The following is a 20,742-nucleotide window of genomic DNA, read 5'->3' on the forward strand; positions in this document are numbered from 1 at the left end:
TGGTGGATGAATTTGGTAGGGTGTGCAAAAGAAGAAAATTAAAGGTGAATACAGGAAAGAGTAAGGTTATGAGGATAACAAAAAGATTAGGTGATGAAAGATTGGATATCAGATTGGAGGGAGAGAGTATGGAGGAGGTGAACGTATTCAGATATTTGGGAGTGGACGTGTCAGCGGATGGGTCTATGAAAGATGAGGTGAATCATAGAATTGATGAGGGAAAAAGAGTGAGTGGTGCACTTAGGAGTGTGTGGAGACAAAGAACTTTGTCCTTGTAGGCAAAGAGGGGAATGTATGAGAGTATAGTTTTACCAACGCTCTTATATGGGTGTGAAGCGTGGGTGATGAATGTTGCAGCGAGGAGAAGGCTGGAGGCAGTGGAGATGTCATGTCTGAGGGCAATGTGTGGTGTGAATATAATGCAGAGAATTCGTAGTTTGGAAGTTAGGAGGAGGTGCGGGATTACCAAAACTGTTGTCCAGAGGGCTGAGGAAGGGTTGTTGAGGTGGTTCGGACATGTAGAGAGAATGGAGCAAAACAGAATGACTTCAAGAGTGTATCATTCTGTAGTGGAAGGAAGGCGGGGTAGGGGTCGGCCTAGGAAAGGTTGGAGGGAGGGGGTAAAGGAGGTTTTGCGTGCGAGGGGCTTGGACTTCCAGCAGGCATGCGTGAGCATGTTTGATAGGAGTGAATGGAGACAAATGGTTTTTAATACTTGACGTGCTGTTGGAGTGTGAGCAAAGTAACATTTATGAAGGGATTCAGGGAAACCGGCAGGCCGGACTTGAGTCCTGGAGATGGGAACTGTAGTGTAAAGCACCCTTCTGGCAAGACAGTGATGGAGTGAATGACGGTGAAAGTTTTTCTTTTTCGGGCCACCCTGCCTTGGTGGGAATCGGCCAGTGTGATAATAAAAAAATAATAAAAAATATACTCGATAATTCTAGTGGCTTCAAATCAAGCAGGAGAAAGCTGGTAGGACCACATGTGAGAGAATGGGTCTGTGTGATCAGTGTGTGCTGTACCTGGAGTTTACCTGGAGAGAGTTTCGGGGGTCAACGCCCCCACGGCCCGGTCTGTGACCAGGCCTCCTGGTGGATCAGAGCCTGATCAACCAGGCTGTTGCTGCTGGCTGCACACAAACCAACGTACGAGCCACAGCCCGGCTGGTCAGGAACCGACTTTAGGTGCTTGTCCAGTGCCAGCTTGAAGACTGCCAGGGGTCTGTTGGTAATCTCCCTTATGCATGCTGGGAGGCAGTTGAACAGTCTCGGGCCCCTGACACTTATTGTATGGTCTCTTAACGTGCTAGTGACACCCCTGCTTTTCATTGGGGGGATGTTGCATCGTCTGCCAAGTCTTTTGCTTTCATAATGAGTGATTTTCGTGTGCAAGTTCGGTACTAGTCCCTCTAGGATTTTCCAGGTGTATATAATCATGTATCTCTCCCGCCTGCGTTCCAGGGAATACAGTTTTAGGAACCTCGAGCGCTCCCAGTAATTAAGGTGTTTTATCTCCGTTATGCATGCCGTGAAGGTTCTCTGTACATTTTCTAGGTCAGCAATTTCACCTGCCTTGAAAGGTGCTGTTAGTGTGCAGCAATATTCCAGCCTAGATAGAACAAGTGACCTGAAGAGTGTCATCATGGGCTTGGCCTCCCTAGTTTTGAAGGTTCTCATTATCCATCCTGTCATTTTTCTAGCAGATGCGATTGATACAATGTTATAGTCCTTGAAGGTGAGATCCTCCGACATGATCACTCCCAGGTCTTTGACATTGGTGTTTCGCTCTATTTTGTGACCAGAATTTGTTTTGTACTCTGATGAAGATTTAATTTCCTCGTGTTTACCATATCTGAATAATTGAAATTTCTCATCGTTGAACTTCATATTGTTTTCTGCAGCTCACTGAGAGATTCGGTTGATGTCCGCCTGGAGCCTTGCAGTGTCTGCAATGGAAGACACTGTCATGCAGATTCGGGTGTCATCTGCAAAGGAAGACACGGTGCTGTGGCTGACATCCTTGTCTATGTCGGATATGAGGATGAGGAACAAGATGGGAGCGAGTACTGTGCCTTGTGAAACAGAGCTTTTCACCGTATCTGCCTCGGACTTTACTCTGTTGACGACTGCTCTCTGTGTTCTGTTAGTGAGGAAATTATAGATCCATCGACCGACTTTTCCTGTTATTCCTTTAGCACGCATTTTGTGTGCTATTACGCCATGGTCACACTTGTCAAAGGCTTTTGCAAAGTCTGTGTATATTACATCTGCATTCTTTTTATCTTCTAGTGCATTTAGGACCTTGTCGTAGTGATCCAATAGTTAAGACAGACAGGAGAGACCTGTTCTAAACCCATGTTGCCCTGGGTTGCGTAACTGATGGGTTTCTAGATGGGTGGTGATCTTGCTTCTTAGGACCCTTTCAAAGATTTTTATGATATGGGATGTTAGTGCTATCGGTCTGTAGTTCTTTGCTGTTGCTTTACTGCCCCCTTTGTGGAGTGGGGCTATGTCTGTTGTTTTTAGTAACTGTGGGACGACCCGCGTGTCCATGCTCCCTCTCCATAGGATGGAAAAGGCTCGTGATATAAAAAAAATCCTGCAGCACACAGTGCATAATGAGAAAAAACCTGTGTTTTTTGGATTAAAACGCAGAATTTGAGGTGTATTTTCTTATAGTATTTATGGTTGTATTCTTGTTTCCATGGTCTCATTTGATAGAATGGAAGACATATTACAGAAATAATGGTGATTTTTATTAGTTTCATGACAAAAACGACCTTGAAATTGAGCTCAAAGTACTGGAAATGTTTGATTTTTACCGATGTTCAGGAGTAAACAAATCACACCACACATCCAATACACGTCAACTGGGGAGTCTGATATTTTTTCACTAGTGCATTGATATTATTTATACCATATTTACAATAATGCAGTAGTCTCCATAACAGTAAATCTTCTATTTTTTGTATGAATAAAAAATCAAAATAGAAAGCAAGAGTAATATAAAAGGGGCCTGGAGACGTGACTAATGAACATAAGATATGTTATTTTAGTGCCAAGAATGTCTGCATTGTTTATTCTGGACCCTATTTTGAAATTGGCATCTTTTTTAATTTGCATAAAATTGGTCAAAATGCCAATTTCTGACCACTTTATTGGGTAGTTAAAATTAGTAAATGGGCAGTTTCTTGTACTGAATTAATAGAAAAAATGGAGTTCTAAAGAAATTGCTATGAGTTTGGTCGACTGTAACAATGGAATTAGCTGAAAATAGGGCTCAGTCAGGGAAATCACCGATGCGTATGTATCATTGAGATCGCTAACTTTGCGGGAGCATAATTCTGTAAGTTATCGATCAAATTTCGTCCTTTTGGTGTCATTACCATCGGGGAAAGATTCTCTATCATTTCATAAGAATTTTTTTTTTTTTTTTCCAACATAGAATGACAGTTTCAGAAAGGGGCTTGCAACAGTCAAAGGGTTAATCTTTGAAGAAGGCACCTTCTTCCATCTCTCTTCCTCCTCCTCTGAAGCTATTTCCTCAGCTGTGGTCTGTTGCTGTTGCAGATGAAGCTCTCGCAACTCTTCAGTGGTTAGCTCTTCGTTGTGGTCCTCCTCCAACTCTTCCACATCCTCGTCACTCGCATCCAACCCCATGGAATTCCCCAATGTCACAATAGATTCCACAACAGGTGTAGGGTCGACAGGGTCAGCCTCAAACTCTTCAAAATCCTTGTTGAGGACACATTCTGGCCACAATTTTCTCCAAGCAGAGTTCAAAGTCCTGGAAGTCACTCCCTCCCAAGCCTTATCTCTAAGGCTTATGCAATTGAGGATATTGAAGTGATCCTTCCAGAACTCTCTTAGGGTCAATTCAGTGTCTGAGGTCACATCAAAGCACCTTTGAAACATTGCTTTGGTGTACAGTTTTTTGAAGTTTGAAATTATCTGCTGGTCCATGGGCTGGATGAGAGAATTGGTATTAGGGGGCAAGAACTTCACTATGATGAAATTAAACTCCTCCACCATTTGGTCATCCAAGTCTGGAGGATGAGCAGGTGCATTGTCCATTACCAGAAGGCAATGGCAATTTTTTCCATGAGGTATTCATTCACATTCAGGCCAAACACTTCATTGAACCAGTCAAGGAAAATTTCTCTTGTGAACCATGCCTTACTGTTAGCCTTCCACATCACACACAGTTTACTCTTGGCAACACTGTTTTTCTTGAACACTGGTATTTTCAGAGTGATACACCATTAAAGGCTTCACTTTGAAATCTCCACTAGCATTGCCATAGAACAAGCGAGTTAGCCTATCTTTCATAGGCTTGTCCTGGCAGTGCTGTTTCCTTCTGCTTGATGTAGGTCCTCGTTGGCATTTTCTTCCAAAAGAGGCCCGTTTCATAACAATTGAACACTTGTTGGGGGCAGGACTCTTTTATCCACTATGTACACCTTGAATTTGTGCACGAATTTTTCAACCACTCATTTGTCAGAACTTGCAACCTCGCCATGCCTTACCACAGTGTATGTCGCTACACTTCTTAAATCTCTCAAACCAGCCTTTCCTGGCCTTAAATTCATTAACATCAGCACTCATTCCAGGCATTTTCTTTACAAGATCAGCATGCAACTGCTTTGCCTTTTCACAGATTATCGACTGTATAACACTATCTCCTGCTAACTGTTTTTGGTTGATCCACACCAACAACAAATTCTCAACATCTTCAATTATTTGCAGTCTTTTTTTTGTCAGCCTATCTACCCCTTTCACAACAACAGCTTCCTTGATTTTCTTTTTCTTCGCCACGATGGAAGTGATCATTTGATTGTTGAAGGGGCTACACGTACATCCTGCTGAGGTCAGCCACACGCACTCCACGTTCACATTCGTGTTCTCGCCTTCTTTACCAAAGGCCTGGCACTAGGATCTTTCTTTGGGCCCATGATGGCTTATTTAGTAGTTGCAGGCACAAAAAAGAATGGGATACGTATTACAAAATGTATCTCATGAACATGTGAGGTGATAGTCACTCGCCCAGAAACAATGGCACACTTGACTCTGAAAGGTGTGTGGGGTGCCTTTGTGCATGCGGGGATGCTGGGATGCCGCTTGGACATGTTCCGTATGACCGACAAATGACAAGGCAAATCACAAAACGCTAGGCTACATTTTGACGAAAAAAGTTGCCGAAAGTCGAAATTCATGAAGCACGAGGCTCACAAACCTCGGGGGTCCACTGTACAACTCCTATATTGCAAATTTAGATACTGGAGAATACACTACAGTATATAATTAAAATTTTTAATTGTTTAAAGTGCAATAGTAGTAGTATATTCATTATTCTATGTACAATTTTTTTTTTATTACAGTGTGTGAATGACATGTTGATTCAATGTTTCGGTTAGCCGCCTCCTTCTTACCAGACCGAGCTATCCAGTCTCTCACTGCTGCATATTTCCGAGGTATTTTGCTCATGAATAGATGCTTGAGGTATAGATAGCTTTCAGTAACGAAATGGTATGGTAATAACCACTTTGTGGGTCACCCTACCTCTTTGGAAGACAGCCAGTGTGTTAAAAATAATGACATAAACATAAATTATTTACTATATGTAGATATGTATGTATGTCCTGTAGCTTGATTGCTAGTGTATCAGCTCTCGCACTAAGGTCCAAGGATCAATTTCCAGTACAGGTGGAAACAAATAGATAGAGCTAAAGAAGAGTACAATAATGTGATTTCCAAGGATTATGTGGAGTAAAATAAAGATTGGATGTGAAAAGTGGGTTATAATAAGTATGCACTGGAGAAGAGAGAAGTGTAGAGGAGAGAGAGAGATTTTGGGAAATGTTGAGTGAATGCTGCAGTCCTAAAGTGGGTAAAAATGTTATGGAGGGAGTATGTTCACCTATGTGTAGAAAGAAATTTGGTAATAAGTATCAGTAAAATAGGTTAGCCTTGGTGTTAGTCAACTGGCAACTGTGGTTGTCACATTTAGATGGGAAAAGAGGAAGGGGCAACAACAAAATAAACTGATCTAACTATTAGCCCAGTATTAAATTGCTTACCTTATGAGATAAGCAAAGGGCTTTGCAAAAGGAGAGCTACATATTAGTATGTCATTGATAGTCTGCTAGGCACTGGTGTATACCTTTTGTACATGTACTTGTACTGATGGGATCATGACAGAAATGTTAAAAGCAGGGGGGGATATAGTGTTGGAGTGGTTGGTACTTTTGTTCAATAAATGTATGAAAGAGGGGAAGGTACCTAGGGATTGGCGGAGAGCATGTATAGTCCCTTTATATAAAGGGAAAGGGGACAAAAGAGACTGTAAAAATTATAGAGGAATAAGCTTACTGAGTATACCAGGAAAAGTGTACGGTAGGGTTATAATTGAAAGAATTAGAGGTAAGACAGAATGTAGGATTGCGGATGAGCAAGGAGGTTTCAGAGTGGGTAGGGGATGTGTAGATCAAGTGTTTACATTGAAGCATATATGTGAACAGTATTTAGATAAAGGTAGGGAAGTTTTTATTGCATTTATGGATTTAGAAAAGGCATATGATAGAGTGGATAGAGGAGCAATGTGGCAGATGTTGCAAGTATATGGAATAGGTGGTAAGTTATTAAATGCTGTAAAGAGTTTTTATGAAGATAGTGAGGCTCAGGTTAGGGTGTGTAGAAGAGAGGGAGACTATTTCCCGGTAAAAGTAGGTCTTAGACAGGGATGTGTAATGTCACCATGGTTGTTTAATATATTTATAGATGGGGTTGTTAAGGAAGTAAATGCTAGGGTGTTTGGGAGAGGGGTGGGATTAAATTATGGGGAATCAAATTCAAAATGGGAATTGACACAGTTACTTTTTGCTGATGATACTGTGCTTATGGGAGATTCTAAAGAAAAATTGCAAAGGTTAGTGGATGAGTTTGGGAATGTGTGTAAAGGTAGAAAGTTGAAAGTGAACATAGAAAAGAGTAAGGTGATGAGGGTGTCAAATGATTTAGATAAAGAAAAATTGGATATCAAATTGGGGAGGAGGAGTATGGAAGAAGTGAATGTTTTCAGATACTTGGGAGTTGACGTGTCGGCGGATGGATTTATGAAGGATGAGGTTAATCATAGAATTGATGAGGGAAAAAAGGTGAGTGGTGCGTTGAGGTATATGTGGAGTCAAAAAACGTTATCTATGGAGGCAAAGAAGGGAATGTATGAAAGTATAGTAGTACCAACACTCTTATATGGGTGTGAAGCTTGGGTGGTAAATGCAGCAGCGAGGAGACGGTTGGAGGCAGTGGAGATGTCCTGTTTAAGGGCAATGTGTGGTGTAAATATTATGCAGAAAATTCGGAGTGTGGAAATTAGGAGAAGGTGTGGAGTTAATAAAAGTATTAGTCAGAGGGCAGAAGAGGGGTTGTTGAGGTGGTTTGGTCATTTAGAGAGAATGGATCAAAGTAGAATGACATGGAAAGCATATAAATCTATAGGGGAAGGAAGGCGGGGTAGGGGTCGTCCTCGAAAGGGTTGGAGAGAGGGGGTAAAGGAGGTTTTGTGGGTAAGGGGCTTGGACTTCCAGCAAGCGTGCGTGAGCGTGTTAGATAGGAGTGAATGGAGACGAATGGTACTTGGGACCTGACGATCTGTTGGAGTGTGAGCAGGGTAATATTTAGTGAAGGGATTCAGGGAAACCGGTTATTTTCATATAGTCGGACTTGAGTCCTGGAAATGGGAAGTACAATGCCTGCACTTTAAAGGAGGGGTTTGGGATATTGGCAGTTTGGAGGGATATGTTGTGTATCTTTATATGTGTATGCTTCTAGACTGTTGTATTCTGAGCACCTCTGCAAAAACAGTGATAATGTGCGAGTGTGGTGAAAGTGTTGAATGATGATGAAAGTATTTTCTTTTTGGGGATTTTCTTTCTTTTTTGGGTCACCCTGCCTCGGTGGGAGACGGCCGACTTGTTGAAATAAATATTATAAATAAAAAAAAAAAAAAAAAAAAAAAAAAAAAAAATATATATATATATATATATATATATATATATATATATATATATATAGATGTATATAATCATGCTAAATAGGTAAAACTTGCAATTTTGGCTTAAATAGCCGAATAAGACTAGCAAAAATTTGTGTATGCAGTCTCGCAAAAATCATTCTGAACCTGACAAAAAAAAATATATTTCATTGTGTTTGTTTATTATTAAATTACAGGTCCGCCATCACAAATCCAGCAATCAGTTATTCGGTTCCTTCAGTTATTCGGCACTAATTTTGGCTAACATAATTTCAAATTTCCAGGGTCGCCACACCAACCTGCTGGTACTGTTTGGTGGCGCTACTTGCTGCATAAGCCATTCCAATTTCTTTTTCTCCATTTATTGTTTTAACCTGCTTACTTTTAGCCCTAGCCATGGTTCCAATGAATAAAAGAAATGCTTCTCATTATGTAAAACACCTGCACAGTACATTATCCATTAAAGATAAGGTGGCTTTGAAGCCACTGTCGGTTGCTGTGAGCTGAGTCTTGTGAAGCGGGAGAATATGCTTTATTATTACGCTAATATCAACACTACAGCTTATTTGCCTATCACAGTTGATCTAATATGACATAAGAAACAATATAAATAACATAAAACGTGTTAAATACTCCAGAATGAATAATATTTGGCATAACACCGAGCAGTTCGACAGAGTTATGAAGAGGTTATGGTAAACAAATACCATTCTCCTATCCTTATCTTGGTGGCTTATATTAGAGAAAACGGAGTATAGCACAGGCTAACTATGATATACACTCGTACTCCACCATAAACATGAAACAAAAAAGTTATTTTCTCTCTATAGATTATCACACATAGCAGTATATGTGTAGAGAACCTAGGATGGTCTCCGGAAAACGTGTCCTCCACTGTCCCCCGTAAATAAGTTTGTTTCTGCAAACCGTTCTATATATGCCCGCTGCAATTGCCCTAATCCTAATTCTTCCTCCTCCCGTGTCCCAAAAAAAGTCAACATGGCTTTTTTTAGTACCTGGCTTGGGTTAGCCATATATGATTTTTGGTAAATATTCGATTCCCAGCCAGGGTAGAAACAGGTGTGTTTCTTTATACCTGTTGTCTATGTTTACCCATCAGTAAATGGGTACCTGGGTGTTAGTCGACTAGTGTTGGTGTTATCCTGGGACACTGACCTAATTTTCTTGAAATACTCAGCATAAAAAGTGCCTTTCTATACAGTAGTATGTCACTGATGTCAGCTAGGCCTGTATACCTTGTACATGTAGGTGTAGTAAATAAAGATATTATTATTATTATTATTATTATTATTATTATTATTATTATTATTATTATTATTATTATTATTATTATTATTATTATTATATTATTATTTTCTCAATTGTTTGTTGGGTTATCTTATTCAAACTTGGGCAATGTATGATGGAAATCAGACCATAAATAGCGGAGTTCACTTCTCAGCCATTAGCGGCCGCTTAGCGGTATATTTTTGTATGGTTGTTATGGTTATATTATCATTTTTTCGGCCTCATTTGATAGAATGAAAAAAATATTACAGAAATAGATATGATTTTTGATTGCTTTCATGACGAAAAGTACCTTGAAATTGCACTCACAGTAGCGAAAATGTTCTATTCTTTAGCGAAGCTCAAGAGTAAACAAATGACATCACCGTCCAATACCTGTCCGCCTGCCAGTCCAAATTCCAGTACAGAGTCAAGAATGGATTGACATTATTTATACAATTATTACAATAATGCAGCAGGCTGCATAACAGTAAATCTTCTAATTTTTTTTTTTTTTTGTGAATAAAAATTCCAAATGGTAAGCAAGAGTAATATAAGAGGGGCCTGTAGCCATGACTAATGAACAGAGATAATGTTATTTTAGTGCCAGGAATGTCTGCATTGTTTTTCTGGGTCCTGTTTTGAAATTGGCATCTGTTGAAATTTGTGTGAAATTGGCCAAATTGCCAATTTCTGACCACTTTATTGGGTAGTTGAAAGTGAATGGGTGGTTTCTTGTACTCAGTTGACAGACTAGAAGTAAATAAGTTTATTCAGGTATACACAAATACAGTTACATAGATTATCATACATAGCAGTGTATGTATAGAGAACCTAGGATAACCCAAAAAAGTCAGACAAAGGGACTTATTTCCAGTACCTGGCTTGGGTTTGCCATATATGATTTTTGGTAAATATTTTTTTTTCTCGGTTGTTTGTTGGGCTATCTCATTGAAACTTGGGCAATGTATGATGGAAAGATGCTTCTTAACGTGCAACAAAAATAAAAAAGACGGATGATAAACAAGGGAGTTCACTTCTCAGCCATTAGCCGCCTCTTTGCAGTATATTTTCGTATGGTTTTTATGGTTGTATTCTCATTTTTTGGACTCATTTGATAGAATGGAAGATATATTACAGAAATAGACATGATTTTGATTGCTTTCATGACGAAAAGTACCTTGAAATTGAGCTCAAAGTATCGGAAATGTTCAATTTTTGCCGATGTTCAATGAACTGTGTAAGTCAAGTTGGTTAATTTTATTAAGTGTATTCTAACCTAACCACTCTGTAATTTGGCAAACTCAGTAATCCGGCACACTACATGTCCCAATGATGCCGGATTTGTGATGGAGGACCTGTATTATAAACTTATCTAAAACATATTTAGTTGGAGTAGGCTAAATTAAATTGCACCTGTTATAATAAGGTTAGGCAAGTTTTCTAAGGTTCTTTTGATACAAAATTATCAATTTTTACATTAACATAAATGAAAAAATATATCTTTAAACATGTAAAGAAATTTTTAGACAGGACTTATTTATAATGAGTTCTTGCTGATTGACCAGTTTTACCTGTTTGGCAAAAAACTTCCCCTCAATTCTTCAGTTGCTGCCTTGCAGCATTGCATAGCTCTTCATGGTGCACCGAGAAGTGTGAAAGTACTTGAGCTGAAGATTTCCCTCCCTTCCCAGTGGTTAGTCTTGCATTGTTAAAATTGCCTGTCTGCTATTGTTTGCTTATATATACAGTGGACCCTTGGATATCGGCTGCAATTCGTTCCAGAAAGTCGGCCTAAAACCGAAATGGCCAAAAGCTGAAATAATATTTCCCATAAGAATTAATGTAAATCCAATTAATCCATTTCAGACACCCAAAAATATTAACCAAAAATACATTTTTTTGAAGATTAACAATAGTTTTACATACACAAAACAATGAGAGAACTAAATAAAATGACTAATGAAATGGATAAATGAACATTTAAATAACTTTTACCTTTATTGAAGAGTCTTGTTGGTGTATGCAAAACAACGAGGAGCGGAGAGAGAGGCAAGTTTATTGTTTGGAGACAGGACAAAATGCTTAAATGTGACTCTATTATACAAATACAAATGTTTATTTCTCTGTAAAGATTACAATGTGGGGTTTACATATTATAAAATATTGATTACAAATGCTAATTACAAAGAGGGCCACTATCATGCCTAACATGACTAGGCATTTCGAGCAGACTAATAATAAGTCTAACTCTATATTGATACAGCGTATATGTCGCTGAGTTCACTAACTTTGCGGGAGCGTAATTCTGTGAGTTTTCGACCAAATTTCGTACTTTTGGTGTCGTTACCATTGGGAAACGATTCTCTTTCATTTCATGAGATTTTTTTTTTTTCCAACATAGAATGACAGTTTCAGAAATGGGCTTGTGACAGTCAAAGGGATAAAGACAGGTTAAAGCATTACAGTTTATAAATTTAGCAATGAGAATTGTTTTGTCTTGGCATGATACACAGTTTCTATTAACCCTTTCAGGGTTTCGGCAGTACTAGTACAGCTTACGCCCCAGGGTTTTGACGTACTAGTACGCCTAAATTCTAGCGCCCTCAGATCTAGTGAGAGAAAGCTGGTAGGCCTACATATGAAAGAATGGGCCTATGTGGCCAGTGTGTGCAGTATAAAAAAAATCCTGCAGCACACAATGCGTAACGAAAAAAAAAAACTTTGATCGTGTTTTTGGATTAAAACAGCGACTTTGCTCTGCATTTTTGTATGGTATTTCTAGTTGTATTCTTGTTTTCCTGGTCTCATTTTATAGAATGGAAGACATATTACAGAAATTGAGATTATTTTGAATGGTTTTACAATGAAATGTACCTTGAAATTGAGCTCAAAGTAGCAGAAATGTTCGATTTTTACCAAAGTTCAAAAGTAAACAAATCATGCCAAGCGTCCAATACACGTCCACTGGTGAGTCTAATATTCTTTCACAAGTGCGCTGATATTATTTATACCATTTCTACACTAATGCAGTAGTCTGCATAAAAGTAAATCTTTTTTTTTTTTGTGAGAATAAAAATTCAAAGTGGAAAGCCAAAGAAATATAAGAGGGGCCTGGGGATGTGACTAACGAACAGAGAACTTGTTATTTTAGTGCCAGGAATGTCTTTCTTGTTTATTCTGGACCCTATTCGGAAATTGGCATCTTTTGAAGTTTGTGTGAAATTGGCAAAATTGCTAAATTCTGACCACTTTATTGGATAGTTGAAATTGGTAAATGGGTTTCTTGTGCTCATTCGATAGAAAAATTGGAGTTCTAGTTATGATTTTTGTCAACTAGTACACTGGAATTGGTCAAAAATAGAGCTCAAAGTGGGCAAAATCGCCGATGCATGAACATCGTCGACACCGCTAACTTCACGAGAGCATAATTCCGTAAGTTTTCCATCAAATTTCATAGTTTTGGTGTCATTATGATCGGGAAAAGATTCTCTATCTTTTCATAAGAATTTTTTTTTTTTTTTTTTAATTTGGGCGACCCTGAAAACAAGTCTCTGAGAGGGCCTGGCGACCCTGAAAGGGTTAAATCTCCTATATTGGAGAATCTCAGGCATACTTATGACTAGTTTAAGATTTGTTAGGGAGTAGCTTTATTCAAAATTTTATGTTTACAGTCATTTGGGTGAGTGTAAGTGTAAATTGGGGGAATCGCAGATATCGAGAGTAGGTCTGGTTTATTTTTTATGTATGCATGATATAAGAGAATAGGTGGTTTTCATGTAGCTAGCTGATGATGGGGTGTGTCTGGGAGATGAGATGTTTTTTAACAGTAGTTTTGAAAGTGATGGTTGTGTCTGCAGTTCTAGAGTTTTCAGGCAGGGAGTTTCATATTTTAGGCCCTTTAATGTACATTGAATTTTTGTACGTATAGGTTTAGCCGGACACGGGGAATGTCAGAGATTTTTGTAGTCCTGTGGGCCCTGTCACAACTACCAAGAAAGTGTTTTAGTTCATGGTTAATATTGGAATTTATGGTTTTGTAAATGTAGGTTGCACAGTAGTAAGTGTGGATGTTCTATGCAGTGAGTAAGTTTAGGTCTTTGAAGAGTGGGGGGGTTGTTGCCTAGTATTGGATTGTGTGATGCTTTTTACTGCGGCTTGTTGTTGGGTTATTATGGGCTTTAGGTGTGTTCCTGCTGTTGATCCCCAAGCACAAATAGCATAGGTGAGGTAGGGATAGATGAGTTAATAGTATAGTGTGAGAAGGGCTGATTGTGGCACGTAATGGCGTATCTTGGAGAGGATCCCAACTGTTTTGGATACTTTTTTTGTTGTGTTGGATATGGGTGCTAAATTTCAGGTTGCTGTCGAGGTGTAGGCCCAGGAATTTGCCCTCATTATGTTTAGCAATAAGAGTGTTGTCAGTCTTAATGTTCAGTTGTGCAACACCTGCTCTGTTACCAAACATGTTATAGAAGGTTTTGCCAGTGTTGAGTGTAAGTTTATTGGCTGTCATCCAAGTAGATATTTTTAGTAGCTCCTCGTTAACAGTGGTGTTGAGTGTGGTAATATTTGGGTGGGAGAAGACATAAGTAGTGTCGTCAGCAAAGAGAATTGGTTTCAGGTGTTGTGATGCGTTGGGAAGATCATTGATGTATATGAGGAAGAGCAGGAGACCAAGGACACTTCCCTGGGGCACTCCAGTATCAAGTGGTTGTATTGATGAAGTTGTGTCTTTAATGGTGATGTACTGATACCTATTAGTAAGCTAGGATTTGAAATATGCAAATGCATGGCCTGTTATACCATAATGATAAAGTTTGTGGAGTAGGATGCCATGGTGTACTGTGTCAAAAGCTTTCCTTAGGTCAATAAAAAGTCCTAATGGATATTCCTTATTTTCCAGTGCTGTGTAAAGCAGATCTAGCATTTTTACAATCGCATCGTTTGTGCTTTTATTTTTTCTGAAGCCAAATTGGCAGGGGTTGAGTATGCTTTGTGCTGTTTTAAATGAATATACTCTCTTATGCACGAGTTTCTCGAAGATTTTGGATAGCAACGGTAAGTTTGATATTGACCTATACTTGTTTACATCTGTGGGGTCACCACCTTTGTGTATTGGTGTAACCCTTGCTATCTTGAGTAGTGTCGGGAAAGTGCTAGTTTCTAATGATTTGTTAGAAAGTAATGGAATAGCACGCGAAAGGACATGGGCCGCCCCCGCTTCTACAATAATGGTGGGACTTGTGACAGATTCCCTGATTTATTTTTAAGTGACTAGATAATTGTGGTGACTTCAGTGGGCTCAGTATGTGCAAAATAGGAGGCGGTTGGGAAATTCCCATCTAAGTAATCGGTTGTTTGGGCATTGGTACCTGGGATTTTACTGGCAAGATTTGATCCTATGGAGAAGTCATCATTTATCTTGTTAACTGTATCAGTAGGCTGTAGTGGTGTTTCGTTCAGTTTAGTTAGGACAGTATCCCTAATTATTTCAGTTTGTGGGTGCCCAGAATCTGAGAGAGAGTTTTCCAGGTCTTTTTTTATATCTCCTCGTGTTTCACTGACTCTACTGGAGTAGTACAATTGTTTGGCATTTTTTATTAGTTGGGTGAGAACTGATGCATAGTATTTAATAATATCTTTGTGTATTAAGACCTGTCTGTATTGCTTTTTATATTGATGTTTCTTATCAGTGGATCTTAGTATGCTGTTAGTTAGCCAAGGGCAACCTAGCCATTTATTCATAATCCGTTTCATTTTGATAGGGCAATGTTGGTTATTTAGTCTAAGTAATTTATTAATAAACATGTCTGTCCAGTCATCGATACCATTGGCATTGGAGAATTCTGTAGGCCAGTCAACCGTCTCTAGCTCTGCTGTGAAGTTACTTATTGAGGCCTTGTCATGGAGTCTAAATGAAACTTTGTTGTATTCCAGTGGTTGTTTATTAATGTTTGTTAAGAGGAAAGTGGGGTAGTGGTCAGTAGTGCTGTCTGTGATTATCCTTGATTTAAGGGTGGCTAGTATATTGGTCAATACATGTACATGTATATAGTCAATTATGGTTGCACTTATCTCAGTCAGCCTGATTGGTTTAGTTATTGTTGGTATGAGAAGTGTGTTGTTCATATTGTTGATGAAATCAGTTACGGGCTGATCATCTGGTAGGCCAAGGTTGATGTTGAAGTCTTTGGCGTTTTGCCTTACAGCGTTCCACTAATACGGCGATCTCAAATTATGACCAAAACTTTCTATACAGCAAGTGGTCTTTCAAATACGGCACACGCCACCCGGTTTACATTCTTCACGAGCACATCTCTCTATTATGTAATAATAATCACTCTTGGGCACATTAAATGTCTAATTTTACATCAATATAGACATTTTCGTTAATCCACCTATGGTATTTTCTTCAAAATTATATAAGAAACACCTTACATAGCATATACACATGTTTCTTATGTGCTATGGAGGTGTGGTTGCCGGATGGAGGGAAAACATTACGTAATACAGTGGACCCCCGCCTTACGAACGCATCGCGTTACGTTAAATCCGCCATATGAAGCATTTGAACGCAAAAATTTTGCCTCGCCTTACGTGATTCATCTGGGACGCGTCCCACGTGTGGCCTCAGTGCCAGTGTTTACAAGCCAGCCAGTGCGGTCGCATCTACGCATACAATTAGTACATTTCACATTATCCCAGTGTTTTTAGTGCTTGTAACTGCAAAATAAGTCACCATGGACCCCAAGAAAGCTTCTAGTGCCATCCCTGTGGTAAAAAGGGCTCTTAGAATTAGTATGGAAATGAAAAAGAGATTAAGGAAATGTGTGCAAAGTGGGTTGAACTGCAAACCTTTACGGATGAAAATTACCCTGACACAGCTACTGCAAGCCGTGTTGGCAACCCGTACAATGACAATTTTATGCCCCATTTTAGGAAAGTCTTAAAGGAACGGGAGGTACAGAGCTCTATGGACAGATTTGTTGTGCGACATAGGTCCAGTGGCTCTCAAGCTGGTCCTAGTGGCATTAAAAGAAGGGAAGTAACCCCAGAAAAGGACTTGCTACCTCAAGTCCTAATGGAAGGGGATTCCCCTTCTAAACAATAACTTCCACACACTCCCCTCCTCCCATCCCATCAGTCATCACCAGATCTTCAATAAAGGTAAGTGTCATGTATTCTATTCATAGTAGAGTAGTAATTGTGCATGTCTTCTTCAGTTTGTGTGTATTAAAATTAATATTTCACGTGGTAAAAAAAAATTTGTTTCATACTTTGGGGTGTCGGGAACGGACTAATTTGATATCCATTATTTCTTATGGGTAAAATTAATTCAGCTTACGATGAGCTCTCAGGAACGGATTAATATCGTAAGGCGGGGGTCCACTGTACAGTGGACCCCCGCATAACGATATTAATCCGTTCCTGAGAGCTCATTGTTATGCGAAATTATCGTTATGCGAATGAATTTTCCCCATAAGAAATAATGGAAATCAAATTAATCAGTGCAAGACACCCAAAAGTATGAAAAAAAAAATTTTACCACATGAAATATACATTTTCCTACACACAAAGAGAAGGATACATGCACAATAGTAGAGTAGTACATGCACAATATACAGTGGACCCCGCATAACGATTACCTCCGAATGTGACCAATTATGTAAGTATTTATGTAAGTGCGTTTGTATGTGTATGTTTGGGGGTCTGAAATGGACTAATCTACTTCACAATATTTGTTATGGGAACAAATTCGGTCAGTACTGGCACCTGAACATACTTCTGGAGTGGAAAAAATATCGTTAACCGGGGGTCCACTGTATATTGTGCATGTACTACTCTGTTAAATGAAGAATAAATGACACTTACCTTTATTGAAGATGCAGCAATGACTGATGAGACAGTGTGTCCTGGGAGTGCCTTTTCCTCCTGAGTACTGTAGGTCCTGTTTGGCATTTTCTTCCAGAACATGCCCTATCACACTGTGTATGCCACTACGATTCTTAAATCTCTCAAACCAACCTTTGCTGGCTTTAAATTCACCAATATGAGCACTAGTTCCAGGCATTTTTCCCTGTTCACCTGGGTGTTAGTTGACTGGTGTGGGTTGCATCCTGGGAGACAAGATTAAGGACCCCAATGGAAATAAGTTAGACAGTCTTCGATGACACTGACTTTTTTGGGTTATCCTGGGTGGCTAACCCTCTGGGGTTAATTGTTTCTTGGTATTCTCAATAAGCCACACCAACAACGGTGCTGCAGCAGCAGCTGACAGTGCTACAGTAGCAGCAGCAGCAGCTGATAGTGCTACAGTAGCAGCAGCAGCAGCTGATAGTGCTACAGTAGCAGCAGCAGCAGCTGACAGTGCTACAGTAGCAGCAGCAGCAGCTGACAGTGCTACAGCAGCAGCTGACAGTGCTACAGCAGCAGCTGACAGTGCTACAGCAGCAGCTGACAGTGCTACAGCAGCAGCTGACAGTGCTACAGCAGCAGCTGACAGTGCTACAGCAGCAGCTGACAGTGCTACAGCAGCAGCTGACAGTGCTACAGAAGCAGCTGACAGTGCTACAGCAGCAGCTGACAGTGCTACAGCAGCAGCTGACAGTGCTACAGCAGCAGCAGATGGTGCTACAGCAGCAGCAGACGGTACTACAGCAGCAGCAGCAGCAGCTGATGGTGCTACAGCAGCAGCAGCAGCTGACAGTGCTACAGCAGCAGCAGCAGCTGACAGTGCTACAGCAGCAGCAGACGGTGCTACAGCAGCAGCAGACAGTACTACAGCAGCAGCAGCAGCTGATGGTGCTACAGCAGCAGCTGACAGTGGTACAGCAGCAGCTGACAGTGCTACAGCAGCAGCAGACGGTGCTACAGCAGCAGCAGACGGTACTACAGCAGCAGCAGCAGCTGACGGTGCTACAGCAGCAGCAGCAGCAGCAGCTGACAGTGCTACAGCAGCAGCAGACGGTGCTACAGCATCAGCAGCAGCTGATGGTGCTACAGCAGCAGCAGCTGACAGTGCTACAGCAGCAGCAGCTGACAGTGCTACAGCAGCAGCTGACAGTGCTACAGCATCAGCAGACAGTACTACAGCAACAGCAGCAGCTGATGGTGCTACAGCAACAGCAGCAGCAGCTGACAGTGCTACAGCAGCAGCAGACGGTGTTACAGCAGCAGCAGATGGTACTACAGTAGCAGCAGCAGCTGACGGTGGTACAGCAGCAGCAGCTGACGGTGGTACAGCAGCAGCAGCTGACGGTGGTACAGCAGCAGCAGCTGACTGAGGTACAGCAGCAGCAGCAGCTGACCATGGTACAGCAGCAGCAGCTGACGGTGGTGCAGCAGCAGCTGACTGTGGTACAGCAGCAGCTGACTGTGGTACAGCAGCAGCAGCAGCTGACCATGGCACAGCAGCAGCAGCTGACGGTGGTGCAGCAGCAGCTGACTGTGGTACAGCAGCAGCACCAGACGGTACTACAGCAGCAGCAGCAGCTGATGGTGCTACAGCAGCAGCAGCAGTTGATGGTGCTACAGCAGCAGCAGCAGCTGATGGTGCTACAGCAGCAGCTGATGGTGCTACAGCAGCAGCAGCAGCAGCTGACAGTGCTACAGCAGCAGCAGCATCTGCAGTTGACCATGGTACCACAGTATTTCGATAATATTTCTCACCCTTTTTACCACAGGGTTGGCACTAGAAGCTTTCTTGGGGCCCATGGTCACTTATTTTGCAGATAAAATCACCAAAAACGCTGTAATAATACGAAATGTTCCGATTGTATGCTAGGATGTTACCGCGGAGGCTGGCTTGTAAACAATGCCACCGGCGGAACATGTGAGGCTGGCTCAGGCCTCACATAGACGCGTCTCGGACGAATAGCGTTGAGCGGGTTTTTTAGCGGTATGCGAGGCAAAATCTTAGCGATAAAATGTATCGGTATGAGGATTTAACGTTATGTGATGCCAACGGTATGCGGGGGTCCACTGTACTAATAATAATCACTCCTGGGCACATTAAATGTCTTAATTTGTCAATATAGACATTTCATTAACCCTTTCAGGGTCCAAGGCCCAAATCTGGAGTCACACACCAGTGTCCAAGAATTTTAAAAAAAAAAATTTGTTATTTTTTCTTATGAAATTGTAGAGAATCTTTTTGTGAAGGTAATAAAACAAAAAGTACGAAATTTGGTGGAAAATTGACGAAATTATGCTCTCGCGAATTTTGATGTGTCAGCAATATTTACGAATTGGCGATTTTGCCGACTTTGACTCCCATTTTAGGCCAATTACATTATTCCAATCAACTAAATTCTTAGCTATTTCACTAGTATTACTTCTGTTCTATCGATTGAGCACAAGAAATCGCCAAGTCAACTGTTTCGACTACAAAATAAAGTGATCGGAAATTGTTAATTTGGCCAATTTAACACAAAGTTCAAAATATTCCAATTTCAAAATAGGGTCCAGAATGAACAATGCAGGCATTCCTGGCACTAAACTAACATTTCCTCTGTTCATTAGTTATGTTTTGAGGCTTTACAAATAAATTCCATTTTGATTTTTATTCACATAATGAATTTTTATTCACACCAAAAAATAGAAGATTTACTGTTATGCAATACTGTAATAATTGTATAAATATCATCACCATATTTGTGAATGTATATTAGACCCACCAGCTGACGTGTATTAGACGTGTGAGGTCGTTTGTTTACTCTTGAATATCGGCAAAAATTTAACATTTCTGCTACTTTGAGCTCAGTTTCAAGCCATTTTCAGTGCTAAAACCAATCAAAATCATCTCTATTTCTGTAATATGTCTTCCATTCTATCAAATGAGACCAAGAAATCGCAAATACAACTATAAAAAACATACGAAAAAACACTGCAAAGTTGCTGTTTTAATCGAAAAATCATGATTTCATTTTTTTTCTCTCATTATACACAGTGTGCTGCAGGATCTGTTTTATGTGGTGCACACATACCACACAGATGTATTCTCTCATATCTAGGCCCAAATGTACCACTCACAGTTTATCAGAGTGAGCTGAGCTCATGGCGTAGATCTACGGTTTGGACCCTGAACGTAAAGCCGTAGATCTACGGGACGGACCCTGAAAGGGTTAATCCATCTATGATATGATATTTTCTTCAAAATTATATAATAAACACATTACATATCATATCAACATTTTGTTTATATAACATGGAGGTGTGGTAGCCAGGCAGAGGGAAAACATTACATCACTCCCCTTAATACATTTTTATTTATTTATTTTTTTTATTTTTTTTATTTGAACATGATACATAGTTGTTCAAGGAAATATAGTGGTTGGGTGTACATGCCAAAAGCCCCTTGTATGCAGAGCATTATGGGCAGGCTTAAAATTAACTAAGCAATGACATATTCAGTGGTAA

General features: G+C 40.2%; 1 protein-coding gene across 6 annotated transcripts in view; it reads left to right on the forward strand.

Moving 5' to 3' along the window:
* The window catches only part of tzn (tenzing norgay), an 87,025-nt gene that overhangs the window by 13,006 nt on the left and 53,277 nt on the right, over nucleotides 1-20,742 (forward strand). For 2 of the 6 annotated variants that reach the window (XM_053793302.2, XM_053793295.2), the window contains exon 2: nucleotides 5,381-5,473. The exons of 3 other annotated variants lie outside the window; for them this stretch is intronic. In XM_053793302.2, the coding sequence (XP_053649277.1) occupies nucleotides 5,404-5,473 (70 nt within the window). In that variant the 5' untranslated portion in view covers nucleotides 5,381-5,403. Of the gene's footprint in view, nucleotides 1-5,380; nucleotides 5,474-9,646; nucleotides 9,744-20,742 lie in introns of those variants that run through there. One more of the 6 variants, XM_070086914.1, reaches the window with a different exon arrangement.

This window comes from Cherax quadricarinatus, chromosome 20 (genome assembly GCF_038502225.1).
Source record: "Cherax quadricarinatus isolate ZL_2023a chromosome 20, ASM3850222v1, whole genome shotgun sequence".
Classification (NCBI taxonomy): Eukaryota; Metazoa; Arthropoda; class Malacostraca; order Decapoda; family Parastacidae; genus Cherax; species Cherax quadricarinatus.